This window comes from Hyperolius riggenbachi, chromosome 12, assembly GCF_040937935.1.
Source record: "Hyperolius riggenbachi isolate aHypRig1 chromosome 12, aHypRig1.pri, whole genome shotgun sequence".
Lineage (NCBI taxonomy): Eukaryota > Metazoa > Chordata > Amphibia > Anura > Hyperoliidae > Hyperolius > Hyperolius riggenbachi.
Genome location: NC_090657.1, coordinates 64,920,575 through 64,936,354, shown reverse-complemented (window position 1 = coordinate 64,936,354; position 15,780 = coordinate 64,920,575). Strand labels below are relative to the sequence as shown.

General features: G+C 45.1%; 1 protein-coding gene across 4 annotated transcripts in view; it reads left to right on the top strand.

The window, feature by feature from the left end:
• The window catches only part of CHD6 (chromodomain helicase DNA binding protein 6), a 188,861-nt gene that overhangs the window by 118,411 nt on the left and 54,670 nt on the right, over positions 1-15,780 (top strand). For all 4 annotated transcript variants that reach the window (XM_068264246.1, XM_068264244.1, XM_068264245.1 and 1 more), the window contains 9 exons: positions 82-337; positions 1,709-1,919; positions 2,860-3,055; positions 3,789-3,953; positions 6,262-6,441; positions 6,940-7,050; positions 7,133-7,335; positions 9,820-10,022; positions 15,110-15,269. In XM_068264246.1, the coding sequence (XP_068120347.1) occupies positions 82-337; positions 1,709-1,919; positions 2,860-3,055; positions 3,789-3,953; positions 6,262-6,441; positions 6,940-7,050; positions 7,133-7,335; positions 9,820-10,022; positions 15,110-15,269 (1,685 nt within the window). The remainder of the gene's footprint in view (positions 1-81; positions 338-1,708; positions 1,920-2,859; positions 3,056-3,788; positions 3,954-6,261; positions 6,442-6,939; positions 7,051-7,132; positions 7,336-9,819; positions 10,023-15,109; positions 15,270-15,780) is intronic.

Sequence of the window (15,780 nt, the reverse complement as noted above, 5' to 3'; positions counted from 1 at the left end):
CAGGAGTTGTGGAATCTGTTGCTTTTGGGTATAAGGCTTCTTGTCTCGAATATATCAATAAATTGTTTGGCACTTCCTCAGGTGAAGAGGCTGCAGTCCATCCTGAAGCCGATGATGCTGAGGAGGTTGAAGGATGACGTTGAGAAGAACCTGGCTCCAAAGCAAGAAACCATCATTGAGGTGGAGCTGACCAATATTCAGAAGAAGTACTACCGGGCAATCCTGGAGAAGAACTTCACATTCCTGGCCAAGGGGGCCAACCAGCATAACATGCCCAATCTTATTAACACTATGATGGAACTACGAAAGTGCTGCAATCATCCGTACTTGATAAATGGTGAGTTCGGTGTAACAGTCACTATCATTGTCCAGTTCATATTAACTGCTGGTAACAAGGAGGTCCAGAATTTACTAAATGAGCTAATAGAGGATTGCATGACAGAAATCTAGTGGTGAATTTGCATAGAGCAGTATTATCACTTCAGCAGTGCAGACTGCTGCCACTAACAGGGCTCTGCTTTACCTCACGGACGCCTTGTGTTTGGCTTGACTCTCTGGTTTGGAAGTTCAGCCAGCCACACCTTATACCCTGGCCATGCTGTTGTAATTGTAGCCTGGCCTCCTATGAGGAAGCTTTATAGGCTTCCCAAGTCATCTAAACACATTGATTGCCATTTACAGGAGCACTTTAAGTGTACTCGAGGCAAATACAATCAGATACTGACTTCTGTTGACCTTTTAAAAAACAAAAACTGCCACTTACCTGGGGCTTCTATCAGCCCATGCAGCTGGATTGTCCCACGCCGTCCTCTTCTGATGCAACGTTCCCCGCCACCGGTCCTCGTGTAGGAGAGTCAGAGATCTTGTATGCCCTCCAGTCCTTTTGAGGTTCAGTATGAGCATGAATACTGTGACCATAAAACTTACAGTGCCTCTGGATTGCAGAAGGGAAGTGTCATTGAAGGTTTGTAAATTGTGTACCTCCAGCATAAAATATCTAACTTTTTAAATCACCAGATGACTGGGCAAATTTGTTTTGAGTCGTCCTCTTTAAAATGTAAACCCACCCAGTTCAGCTTTACTAATGGTGGCAAGAAACAGAGAAGTCTATGTAACCCAGGGAGAGAAAGGCGGTCTTGCTAGAAAACTGGTCTTTCTACAGTCCTAGAAGGCATCATTAGTGCAGTTTAAGTCCTCACAGTTGTAAGGCCTCATGTTTCAGAAGCTCTGTTTTGTTTTGTTACATTGCTTAGATTTTGCATTTTTCAGGGTCTGCTGTTAAAAAAGTTTGTCGTAATATCAGACATTGTTTCAGCATTTTCACCACCACTACTTTTTTCTTTATAGTAAAAAAAAAAGACGGATAAATCATTGGAGAAGTTTATTGGTTTAAGTACACCTAAAGTGAGAAGTACATGGCGGCTGCCATATTTATTTCCTTTTAGACAATTCTAGTTGTCTGGCAGTCCCACTGATCTGTTTTGCTGCAGTAGTGTCTGAATCACGCACCTGAAATAAGCATGTGTAAAAACTAGTCGGACGTCAGTCAGAAACACCTGATCTGTATGCTTGTTCAGGGGGTATGGCTTAAAGATCAGCAGGACAGGCAGGCAATTTGCATTGTTTAAAAGGAAAAGTAAGAATGTCGGCCTCTGTATTGCTCTCACTTCAGGTGCGCTGTAAAAACAAAATTCCATCCTTTCCGTAGGTGCTGAAGAAAAGATATTAGAGGATTTTCGCAAGGCGCACAACCCTGATGCCTCAGATTTCCAGCTCCAGGCTATGATACAAGGGGCAGGAAAGCTGGTGCTGATTGATAAGCTGTTGCCAAAGCTTATTGCTGGAGGACACAAAGTTCTCATCTTCTCCCAGATGGTTCGCTGCCTGGATATCCTGGAGGACTATCTCATCCAGAGGAGGTGAGGCCTATCATTGGAATGTGAGGAAAGCATGAGAAGGGCTGTTTCTGCCCCTTTTTGGTGCCATAATAAATCACAACTTGTCACCCCCCCATCAGCAAATATTGGTATGTTTTTTTTCCATAACAAAAAAACAAAACAAACATCTCTACATACAAAAGAATACATCCTTAAAGAGAGCCCGAGGTGGGCTCATAAAAAAAAATAAAAATATATATATATATATATATATATATATATATATATATATATATATATATATATTATGCTTCCTGATCCAGGGGGCTGAGCAGATAAGGTTGCCGCCATCCACGCCTCACGCCGCCGTTACTGTGGGCCGCATTGGCCCACTTTTACTTTCGTGACCTCTGGGTCACGACGCTGGAAGGAGAGATTGTTTCTCTCTCACAGTGTGCAGGGAGGCGGAGGAGCGGCAGGGGACGTGGCCAGGGAGAGATAGCTGCCCAATGGCAGCTCGGAAAACTTTGCATGAACGCCTCTAAATATTGTTGCTAATCTGAAGGGGAGGAGGGGGCTGGGGGGAAACCGCAGCGGTGTGGGGACACAGAGGCATGTCATGAGGCAGATAACATGCCTCTGTGTCCCATCTGCCTCCCCCCTCCCCCCACAACACCTCGGGTTCTCTTTAAGACCCATACACACACCTGACTTAAGTCGGTTGAGGTGGCCAATAACGACTGCCTCAGCCGATAATCAGGCGTGTGTACGGCAGCCTCCAATCCCCAACTTGCTAGCAATCCGCCCAGCGGATTTATTGAACCCCAGCGACACTGATCCCATTGTTCACGCCACTCTGCCGCATGTCGTCACACATGCCTTCCCCCCGCATAGCAACACTGTGCGTTTTTGCAGCCTCGCCCAGTGATGTTGCCTAAGGGGATCAGGTCCTGATCACTGTACTGGTTTATTTTGGTTACAGGTACACCTATGAACGCATAGATGGAAGAGTGAGAGGTAATCTCCGACAGGCAGCCATAGACAGATTCTGTAAACCAGACTCTGATCGATTCGTGTTCCTGCTCTGCACTCGTGCTGGAGGCCTGGGGATAAACTTGACAGCTGCTGATACTTGCATCATCTTCGATTCTGACTGGAACCCTCAAAATGATCTGCAGGCAAGTGTTACGGGATCTGCCGTTCCACCCAAAGTATCCTCAGTGAAACTTAACAGTTATAAAAAAAAAAAGCTCAATATAGTCTCGCGTACTAATTCATAATGGTACTACTTATAAACTTCAATTCATGTTGAATTCTTTGAGCCATTACGCTGCTGTTTCCTCAGCAGACTATTGGAAGTTGGAAATGAATAGGACCATTCTTCCTACATTAAAGCATGTTCTTCTTAATATTGGTTTCTAATATAGGGCTTTGTCAGGGGCTGAGTGTGAATAGCCTAAGTTAGTTTGTATGCCTATCTGATAAGGTGAGTTTTTTTAAAGGGTGCACTTAAAGGTTTTAGAAGTTGGAGAGTGACAGACGTTCTTAGGAAAGGAATTCCATCAGAAGGGGGTGGCTCATGAGAAGTCTTGTGTGTGTATATGAGCATGAAGAGTTGATTTTCGAGGAGAGCAGCAGAAGGTCATGCGCAGAGTGAAGTTTGGTGTTTGGGGTGGTATATGGAAACCAGTGAAGTGATGTATAGGAGAGAAAGATTATGGAGAGCGTTACATATTAAAGTAGGAGGTTCAAAGGATAGTGTTGCCTTCCTTCCTACACACATTGCAGCCTCCGTGTATTCGTGACTTGCTTCCTGGAATTTTGTAATAATGTCTTTTGTAATGTTGAATGTCGGCCATGCATTTGGATTTTCATAGTATGAATTATTATGTTGTATCCTAATAATTTCAGGCCCAAGCGCGCTGCCACCGTATTGGCCAGAGCAAGGCAGTGAAAGTTTATCGCCTGATCACGCGGAATTCTTACGAGCGGGAGATGTTTGACAAGGCCAGCCTAAAGCTGGGATTGGACAAGGCAGTCCTACAAGACATCAACAGGAAAGGAAACACAAATGGGGTAATTTTCATGAACTGCTTAACCATTTATCGCAAACAGGAAGTACATGCAAGTCTATATGTAAAAGAAAGGAAAAACACAATCAAGAGCCCCCAATAGTGTATTATTAATGATAAAGGAATGCCAAGGTAGTAGCAAATACAAATATACTCACAAGTATGGGTTGCCGCCGGGTTCAGGCAACCACTTAAAGCACTTATGGGGATATTAGGCCTGTCCCCACTCAGGCTAAAAAGTCGCTCTCTGTAGAAGGGAAACAAGGGGTGTTCACCCATCCACCAGGTGGCTAACAATAATTGCAATGGGAACAGAGGCGCCAGCAGAGTAAAAATTGATCATAGTAAAAACAGATAAAAGTTGGGGGGCAAGGATGGACTTACCTCCCCAAAACCAAACACAACCACTATGTATGGTTTCAACAAGATTTAATTCATACTCCAGAACAAATCCAACACGTTTCGCGGGTCCTCTGGCAATAATACAGATAGGAGTAACTTGGAAGTTGTTTAGCCAAGTACAGCACCTCTGTTACATGCGAGTCCAGTTTGCTTACCTTTGCTGGGGGGCTTTTCGGTCTCTTTTATCACCCTATACATTCCTAGCGGTTTGGGTCACCCCGAGCTGCTCTGTTACTCTGTCTTACCTTTGCTGCAAACAGGATGTACAGGCACGCCATTTCAATCAGCGACACCTGGCCTGGATGTGTGCTCCCGTGGCGCATTTAAAGCTGGACTCAGCAGTGATTGGTGAATGAGAACTTGTGTTTCCAAAGCAGGCTGACACCCATAGACAGATTCTGTGCCTGAATGATTCCAGCTTCAGCCATAAGCCAGTGATCATTCATTGAAATTAATACACAAACATTACCTGTGAACTCAGAACACTGTTCTAAGCACAAAAGATAAAGTGTGTGGGGACAGCTAGTGGATAAAAAGTACATGAAAAAATACATCTCTCATAGATATTAACCCTTTCTGTCTCCTCTTCCCACCTCCGAAGTATTCCCCCCCCCCCCCCCCAATAAAAAAAAAAGAAAATAAAAAAGAGAGAGAGAGACAAAGTGACAGTTAAAAAAACATAGTTACCCTAGGGATATAATATGTAGAGTTAAGGTGAGGGACAGGCTGTGAGCTTGCGGCTGGAGGAAGCCCCCGGTAAGTAGCACTTATTTTATTCAATTTTCCCTGGTAACTCCTTTAACTCTTTCAGGGAGAGAAAGAAAAAAAGGAACACAGCATAGTTATTTGTGTGCTAGGCACTGTACATACACATGTCTATCTCATCATGTCACATGTCACTTTAGGTATCCTTTAACATTACCTAAACATGTTTTTTAGACTAGGATTGATGGCAGTTAGCAGAAACTTATTTGATAGTTGTTAATTGACCTTCATCAGATCATTAAAGCAAACCCGATCTCTTGCACAGCACACAATAAAATTCTTTATTCCACATATCGTTGCTGAAGAAATTCACTTCTCTGTGTTCTGTATTTGTTTAAGCCGATCAATGTGTCTAATTAGTTCTTATCAGCAACTGTGAATACTGGCTGGAGGAGGTAGCTCTCCTTATAGTTTATAGTGAGGCTTCTGCAAAAGTAAAACCAAGTTAAACTTCAGGATTTTTGGGGGGATTTCCATAAATTGTAATTAATAATTGATGTACTAAATGGATTCTCTGCTTTCTCTTAAAAAATATTGACCTGTCTAGGTGACTCATAGTGGGCCCACAAACACACCACTTTATATATAGTAGTGTGGCTGCATTAAGGGCTCATATGACTTCAAGAAGTGATTTAAAGAGAACCTATGAGGGAAGGAAAGAAAAGTTATAAACATACCTGTGGCTTCCTCCAGCCCCCTCCAGGCTAATTGCTCCCTCGCCGCCCTCTTCCACCTCCTGGATCTTCTCAAATTAGCCATGGAAAGTCCTTCGAACTGAGGTGCACTGTGCATGCCCGGCCGCACGCACACACCCGTCTCACTCCTGGCTATGGGAGAACAACGGGGGAGTGGGCGTGGCCGGACTGCGTCTGTGCCAACTGGCCCTAACTGCAATACTATTCGGAGGCAGGTGCTGAATATCCAGGAGTTGGAGGAGGGTGGCAAGAGAGCGACAAGGTGGAGGAAGCTCCAGGTATGTATACATACCCCCCCCCCCCCCCCTTTCTCGTCTCAGGTACACTTTAAGGTTGTAGAGTAAACTTTACTTCTCATGTCTACTTTTTACATAGCATTGAGTTCTATTGTAACAGCTGATGGCAAAGATGTGGTTGTTCTCATTTTTGTGGTGTGTCCCATCTCTCAAGGTGCAGCCGTTGTCCAAAATAGAGGTTGAGGATCTTCTCCGGAAGGGAGCGTATGGTGCTCTAATGGATGAGGAGGATGAAGGTTCTAAGTTCTGTGAAGAAGACATAGATCAGATTCTCCAGCGTAGAACACAAACCATAACCATTCAGTCTGAAGGGAAAGGCTCGACATTCGCCAAGGTAATCCAGTCAAACTGTTGATTTGTTGCCATATTAAGGAATCTGTGTGTGTAGGTTGCACCGCAACTTGGCTACAATGTCTTTCAGAGAACTATGGATGCAGAGCCATGGGCTTGAGGTTCTGTAAAAGTGTGATTACTTTCAACATAACATTTTTGCACTAATGAATTAAACACCATAATAAATTAGTATGGAACGCTGCAAAGCCTAGTACACATGTTTGACTAAAGTCAGCTGAGATGGCCGATAAGGACCACCTCAGCCAATAATCAGGTGTGTGTACAGGGGCTTGCGGCCCACAACTGCAAGCGATCCACCTTACGGATCAACTCATCCCCAGCGACGACTAACTTCATTGTGCACACCGCTCCACCACGTGACATCACGTACACATGCTCCGCTCTATTGTCAGACAAACGCCGTTAGAAACTAGCGACTCCATACCATCGGTTACACTACAGGGTCACCTAAAATGTTGCATTACTCTTTCTTGTGCAGGCCAGTTTTGTATCTGCCGGCAACAGAACAGACATCTCCCTAGATGACCCCAACTTCTGGCAGAAATGGGCAAAGATTGCTGAGCTGGACACCGATGCCAAGAATGAGAAAGTAAGCAAAACCTTGTATAATAGCATCCCCTCCTGGTGACCATTCTCAACTGCAACTAACCTTTTACACTTTCTTGGTATAGGATAGTCTGGTTATTGACCGCCCTCGTGTCAGGAGGCAAACCAAGCATTACAACTCATTTGAGGACGATGAGCTGATGGAATTCTCAGAGCTGGAAAGTGACTCCGAGGAGCGGCCCACCAGGTCACGGCGACTGAATGAAAAAACGCGTCGTTATCTACGGGCGGAGTGCTTCAGGGTGGAGAAGAACCTGCTGATATTCGGGTATGTGGCTGCTGCAGTACGGGACTAACACTGAATATGTTATTTGAATTAGGTTTATTCAGTACAATGATGAAGAAAGACACTTGCCATGCTGATCACCTGGGGGGAATGTGGACAGACACTAGCCATGCTGATTGCGTGTATCAAAAAAGGGCGCCTGGAAAAAAGGGCGCGGGGTATAGCCGGAATTTTAAGTTTTAATGCAAAACCATATTTTTCTTTTAAGGGATTGTAAACGAAAATTTAGTGCTGAATAGGTTAAATAAACGCGCCCTTTTTGTCCACTATCCCTGTGCGCCCTTTTTTACTAGCCCCACGCTGATTACCTGGGGGAAATGGGGGCAGACACTAGCCACGCTGATTACCTGGGTGGAATAGGTACAGACACTAGCCACGCTGATTACCTGGGTGGAATGGGGACAGACACTAGCCACACTGATCACCTGGGGGGAATGGGGACAGACACTAGCCACACTGATCACCTGGGGGGAATGGGGACAGACACTTGCCATGCTGATCACCTGGGAGGAATGGGGACAGACACTAGCCACACTGATTACCTGGGGGGAATGGGGACAGACACTAGCCACGCTGATCACCTGGGGGGAATGGGGACAGACACTAGCCACACTGATCACCTGGGGGGAATGGGGACAGACACTAGCCACACTGATCACCTGGGGGGTATGGGGACAGACACTTGCCATGCTGATCACCTGGGGGGAATAGGGACACACTAGCCACGCTGATCACCTGGGGGGAATGGGGACAAACACTAGCCACGCTGATCACCCCCATGGGGGGAATGGGGACAGACACTAGCCACGCTGATTACCTGGGTGGAATGGGGACAGACACTAGCCACGCTGATCACCTGGGGGGAATGGGGACAGACACTAGCCACACTGATCACCTGGGGGGAATAGGGACTGACACTAGCCATGCTGGTCACCTGGGGGGAATGAGGACAGACACTAGCCACGCTGATCACCTGGGGGAAATGGGGACAGACACTAGCCATGCTGATCACCTGGGGGGAATAGGGACAGACACTAGCCACACTGATTACCTGGGGGGAATGGGGACAAACACTAGCCACGCTGATCACCTGGGGGGAATGGGGACAGACACTAGCAATGCTGATCACCCGGGGGGGAGGGGGGGTTGGATAGAGACTGGTATTGGTTGTGCTGATTACATAGGGTAGGGGTAAAGATACTGGCTGCATTGCCTACTAAGGAACTGCTCTCGGGACCAGGAGAGGTTAATAGCTGCAATACTTTATGCAGTGGAGTTATTAACCCTTCCTGGTCCCAAAGTGTAGCCATTAACCACCTGGGCGTTATGGACGAGCTCAGGTCGTCCAGTAACGCCGCGGTGGATTGCTCAGGCCTCGGTGGGACGATTTGCATAATATTTCTTTATACACGCAGCTAGCACTTTGCTAGCTGCGCGTCTTACCCGAACGCCGCCGCTCGCAGCCGATCCGACGCTACCCACCGCGAAAGAGGGCCCCCCCGCAGACCCCTTGCGCAGCCTGGCCAATCACCGTCAGGCTGCGCTATGGGGTGGATCGGGACTCCCTGTGACGGCACAACGCCGATTAAGTCATTCCGTTTATCGCCATGGCGACGGGGGAAGCCCTGCAGGAAATCCTGTTCAGAACGAGATTTCCTGATAGGGAATTACGCCGGCGATCGGAAGGGTGGGAGGGAGAGAGCAGGGAGGGTGGAATCATGTAGCTAGCGATAGGCTAGCTACATGGAAAAAAAAATTAGGTCACAAAAACCCTCCCGCGGTTGTGCGCCGCACGTTATCAAAACGCACAGGATTAACTTTGCTGGATAGACTTTATACATTCATTGAAAGATTCAAGCTTATGAGGGTCTGATATTGAGGTAGACTTATACGCAAGATCTGGTTATATTCATTGATAAACCCAAGGTTCGCCTCTGGAACACTTTAAATGCTACTAGTGTTGAGCTTCGGATAGATTTCGAGTAGTTTCCTACTCAAAATCACTCGAATTAGAAATGTTAATTTTAGCACCTGAGTGGGGGTGGCTGAGGGAGGGTTAACTAACCCATGCTGCCGTCTGCTTTAATGCGCTTCAATTGCGTCTTACGCCACATTCCAAGTCACATTTGCGTCACTACCGTGCTTCCTTCTTCCAGGTTAAAGGAGGAAGTATGGTAGTGACGCGAATGCGATTTGGGACGCAGTTGAAGCGAATTAAAGCAGACGGCAGCATGGGCAAGTTAACTCTCCCTCAGCCGCCCCCACTCAGGTGCTCCTATTAACGTTTCTAATTCGAGTGATTTTGAGAAGGAAACTACTCGAAATCTATCCGAAGTTCAACACCGAATGCTACTGTCAATGCTTGGTGACATTTCCTGACTACTGTACGCTCCTTACAGGAAATCAGTGGCAATCATGGCTGTGTTACATTCCCACCTTTTTCATACACCTGTTTTCCTTTTGCAGCTGGGGTCGCTGGAAGGACATCCTTACGCTGGGGCGGTTTAAGTGGCACCTGAACGAGAAGGATATGGAGATGATCTGCAGAGCTTTACTGGTTTACTGTGTTAAACATTACAAGGGAGACGACAAGATCAAAAGCTTTATATGGGACCTCATCACTCCCACAAAGGACGGCGTCCACAACCAGGCCCTACAGAACCACTCAGGTACTTGTCCTATTGCCCAGACCTTCTGGCAGCTGGGAGAACATTCAGACCCCATGCAGATAGTGTCCTTTCTCAGATACCTAACACTGCAAGGTAACAGCGCTAACCAGTAAGCAACCATACTGTCCACTGCCAACCAGTTAGCAACCATATTGTCCAGTGCTAACCAGTTACCAACCATATTGTCCAGTGCTAACTAGTTAGCCACCATACTGTCCAGTACCAACCAGCTGGCAACCATTCTGTCCAGTGCCAACCAGTTAGCAACCATTCTGTCCAGTGCCAACCAGTTAGCAACCATTCTGTCCAGTGCCAACCAGTTAGCAACCATACTGTCCAGTGCCAACCAGTTAGCAACCATACTGTCCAGTGCCAACCAGTTAGCAACCATACTGTCCAGTGCCAACCAGTTAGCAACCATACTGTCCAGTGCCAACCAGTTAGCAACCATACTGTCCAGTGCCAACCAGTTAGCAACCATACTGTCCAGTGCCAACCAGTTAGCAACCATACTGTCCAGTGCCAACCAGTTAGCAACCATACTGTCCAGTGCCAACCAGTTAGCCATCATAGTTTCCGGGACTGCGTTCATCAGATGCATATGATGCATTACTGAGGAGAATAGAAAAAAGGCACATAGTTGCTTTGAGCAATGGCCTTTTCCCATTGGCTGTGATCCCCTCTGGTTTTGCACACGCATATTCTGATGTGGAATCGCAGCAGCCTATTGAAATAGATAGGATGCTTCCAATTCGGGGTGGAGGGGATAAAACCTGCTGGGTTGGCATGACAGAGGGATTTGGATGCGGATTTGCATAATCGCACGTTCCGTATACCCACTTTTACATTATCCTGGTTTCAGCATCAAAAGCATTTGCTATATCTATATATTGCTGCATACTCATATGTAGCCCTGCTCTCCTGGTGATTTCATAGCCTAGGCTGTTTAGCTATGGGGAATTCTCCTCACCAGGCATTGTGGGAGTCTAGGTATTATATCTACTGGCTTTGGCACACAGAATACCCAAACATTCCGCCGTAATGCACCGCTAAATTCGTCGCCACCTGAATGTAAATCGGGGAGAGCAAATATCTTACAATAGGCAAACACTGACTAAATAATCTATATAAATTAATATTATTGAAAAAATATGCTTTTTTATTCTTTATTTTCACTACAGATCCTCTTTTATTACTCCGGTAATTGCTGGTTCCAATATCCACCTTCTTGGTGAAGCTAATTGACAAGTTAGAATTTTTTGTTGATCACGACTGAAGCTGGGCATACACTGCTCAATAATCGCTCGATTTTTGTTTGCGATCACGATAGTAATTATGATCCTTTAAAATTCCACCACCGATCACTACTTGTGGGAGAGAACTCACCCGGTTGTAGTGACCACTGTTAGATTGGTCATAATGCGCTTTTTGGACTCCCCTTGATCACTCCAGGTGCTGGGCTGTTTCTTCTGTCTCCTCAAATGGGTTGTCAGTGGAACAAGTGGAATCTCCATTCAAGTACCTGACTTTTAAGTTCCCTTGCTGGGGTTGTCCATCATAAACTGAGAGAATAGCAAAAATCTTCCCCCAGAGCACAGGTGTGGAACTCCAGGCCTGGAGGGCCAGATGTGTTTAGGAGCCAGTGTTTAGGATGGACTGAGAAAGAGAGGAATGTCTTCTACCTGATGGACCACACCTTGCCTGCTTCAGGCCCTTCAATTCATTTGAGCTGTGTCAAAAATCTGTGAGGATCCTGGCCTTTCGAAGGACCTGTTTGACATCTCTGCTTCTAGAGCAAAACTGTGAAATGACAGTTGTATCCTGTTTCTTTCACCAGTAATTATTATAAAAGTCTAGTTTGCATAATTTGGATACCCATGTGGAAATCCAGGGCTTTCAATTGTACCATTTGGACCTTGCACTAAGCCACCACAATTTTGCCCTCTCTGATCTGTCCACGCTGATTGCAAGGCAGTGGCACTCCTTTAAAAACCAACATAGCGGATCAGTCTTTTGATCAATGTTAGTCCTTAAAAGATACCGGAGACAACCAGAACAGCAGAAACCGAGACAGACTTACCGCTGTGTCTGTTGCATGCCAAAATGCTCCATGACCTGGTAATCCCCTCTGGTAGTTGTAGAGACTGGATCCATTCAAAGGCCTTGCCCTGGAAGTTGTATGGCTGCACATGCGCAGTTCTTCCAGTCCTCCTCTCTGTCTGCGCTGCCCATCTCTGCATGCGCACTTAGCACAGAAGAACCAGTAGCCAGAGTTGTCTAATTTGAGCGCCGGCAATAACTGGAGCTCAAATAAGAAAAAAAAAAAAAAAAAGAAGAGATAATTCGGTCACTGGCAAAAGCCGGTGCCCTTAATTACCATATTTTCCGGCGTGTAAGACGGGCCGTATAAGATGACCCCCCCCCCCCCCCACACACACACACACACTTTTCCAGTTAAAATATAGAGTTTGGGATATACTCACATCATATACGGGTGCTATGTATGAACAGATATTGGTGCTGTACTGTATGTGGTACCCAGTATATAACAGTATATAGGCAATTGCAGTGGCATAGCTAAGGAGCTGTGGGCCCCGATGCAAGATTAACAATCCGTCCCCCCAAGCACTCTATACATAACAATTGATGTGGCAAACCAAAACCTGTCAATGGCAACTACAGTGTCAGAGGTGCAAGAAGGGGATGGGGAACAGTTTGTTAATGATTACCACTATTAAAATTATCTATAGAAGTCATTATGAGCACAGGCCTAATAGAGAGCTAATACTGCAGTTGAGGGAGGGCCCTTTGGGGCCCCTCTGGCCCAAGGGCCCAGATGCGGTCGCTACTTCTGCACCCCCTATTGCTACGCCCCTGGGCAATTGACTGGTTGGATCGGTCAACTCTCCCTCTCCCTAAGTGGATTGGTCAGCTCTCCTTGTCTACCTGTTTATCAGAGCGATATGGAAGAATAGATCGTGCTGTGCCCATAAAACACACCTCTTTCACCTGTCAGGTCCACCCTTGTATCCTATTTACCTCCTTCTCTGCTTCTCCAGTCTCGCACATGTGCGCCTGCGCCGCTTCACTACAGTCCTCAGCAGCGAGATCTGAGAGGCGGGATAGGGCGTATCACCCGGCATCAATGACATCCGGCGTATGACGACCCCTGACATTTCAGAAGATTTTCAAGGGTTAAAAAGTAGTCTTATACGCCAGAATATACAGTACTTATTCCCCTGAGTTGCGACAACGCGGAGGGGTAATAGCACTAATGACACCCAGCAATTTACCTGCAGCAGGGTGAGCTGTCTTACGGCATTATCAAATGTAAACCAAGGAGGAGGTCAGCACCATTTCACGGATTGAAAACACTGGATTGGTTTTCTGTGTAGGTTGCTGTTTTGGGTGGTATTTTGTTGTTTGGGGAGAAGGGGGGAGTTCACCCCAGGGTTAGCTTTAATAACGTATCGTAATATCGATTAAAAACAAAATCAAGTGATAACTGAAAAGTGTAGATTTAGGTAGACCTACAATATGTGGCCCTGCAATCATTTGGTAGATGACCAATAAATGAATTGGCGAGTTACAATTGTTTTACTCCCTCAAACATCACGTTAGTTGAATTTACTTATGAGGTTTCCTTCTGAGTCCCCTCAACCTAACAGCTCTAAATTCTCTTCCAGAAATGATCCGCTAGCTTTGCACTAATTGTACTACAAAGCTATTCCACTGGAAATACACTGCCACCCCTCCTCCGCTCTTCTTGATTCATACAAAATTACCACATTTTGCAGTCAGCTTTCAATCCATAACTCCATCAAAATCATTTGACTGAATTAATGTCTAGTTTTAAATCAATTTTTGTTCAGTTTCATGCATTAATGAAATAAAAAAATAAATAAATTGTGTGCTGTATAGTCTGCAGTACAGAAGAGAAAGCTTGTCCTCTGTGACGGCAAATCCCCTTCCCCACCCTCTACCAGATAGCTTAAAGAGACACTGAAGCAGGAAAAAAAAATGATATAATGATTTGTATGTGTAGTACAGCTAAGAAATAAAACATTAGGAGCAGAGACATAAGTCTAATATTGTTTCCAGTACAGGAAGAGTTTATAAACTTCAGTTATCTATGGAAAAGACGTGGCAGAGAGTTCTGTCTTCTGAAGCTTGTTATCTCAACTGTCAGTCACAGTATTTTCTTTATCTCTGCAGAGAACAGGTCAATAGTTCACTGGCCTGCTCTGTAAAATCATTTAGAATGCCGAGTAGTGTGTAAACAGCAAATATTAGAGACTAATGCAATGTTATAAAAGACTCTAACTGAAAATAAAAACGAGAATATTTTCTTTGCTACTAATGTTCTAGTAAATATCCGTGCTACACAACCAATTCATTATATCATTTTTTTTTCGCTTCAGTGTCTCTTAAAAGAGGAACTGTAGTGAGAATAATGTTGATTTTTTTTTTTTACAATCTTCATTTATAAATGATTTACTCAGGGTTATGAAATGTATCACAGGTGGCAACATCTTTAGTCCTGTTAGGTGATCTCTGCGGAATGTTCGTTATAGAGAGTTCTATGCAAAGAGGGAGATGCTGTTTGCTTGGCAGTTGGAAACAGCCGTTATTTCCCACAATGCAACGACGTTCACTGACCGCAAACTATCAGGATCATGGCCCGGACACCACACTGTGGGAGGGGTTCCAACCATACAGACATTCCTGATGATCGATTTGAGAAAAGGTAAAGATTTCTCATGGTAAAGGGGATATCGGCTCCCTTTTTAAGGTGCATAGACATGTTATTCTAAGCTTGGGAAGGGCTGCCATTCATGGCTGCCTCAGCCAGGAATCAAGCATGTGTACACGCAATCCCTAGGTATTCAAACAACATTCTCTCCTTATTAAGCTGAGAAAAAAATAGGTCAGGTGCTAAGAAAGATTTCCTGTAGGGAATGCCTGGTTTATTATTGCCAATATATGCACAATTTGCGTTTCCCTTTTTAACCTAGCAACATGCAGACTTGAGGTCCACTTTAATGTCTCTAGCTAGGTGTTTGATGGTGAATGTTGGGTATTTGAAGGTTTGTCAGCCCCTGTCCCCCGTGGAAGGAAAGGGAAGAAAATGAAGAACCAGATGCTTCTGCCAGAGATTAAGAATGCCGATTGGCTGGCTACCTGTAACCCTGAAATAGTCCTGCATGATGAGAGCTACAAGAAGCATCTCAAACAGCACTGCAACAAGTGAGTACATGTGGAGAGATTCAGCATGTATATCTATTGACTGCATCACTTTTAACTGCATCTGACAGGATTATAGTCACACACACACACACAAATCAATGGGGACATTAAAGGACAACTATCCATAACCAAGTGTTCTAAAATTACAATGTGCAATTTTATGTCTAAGTAGCTGTGTAACATTTTCCTACTTTTCATGTTAAATAGAGGCAAAAGTGGTTATTCGTTGTGTGTAGGTTTTTGCTGCATTGGAATGATTTATTAGCAAAGGGGAGTCTGAGCTTTCTGAGAAAAGTGACAATACAGCCAGTGCTGGTCTCTGCATCTCTCAGAAGACTACAGAGTACAGAAAAACAAAAACAAAACACTTTAGCATGAACATTGTGCCTTAGTATCAGGTTTCATACACAAAAAAGAATGTTTATTTATGCTGTAGATAGATACATTTAAAGGGGTTCTGTGGGGGTTGTGGAAGAGAAAAACTGACACTTACCTTGGGCTTCTATCAGCC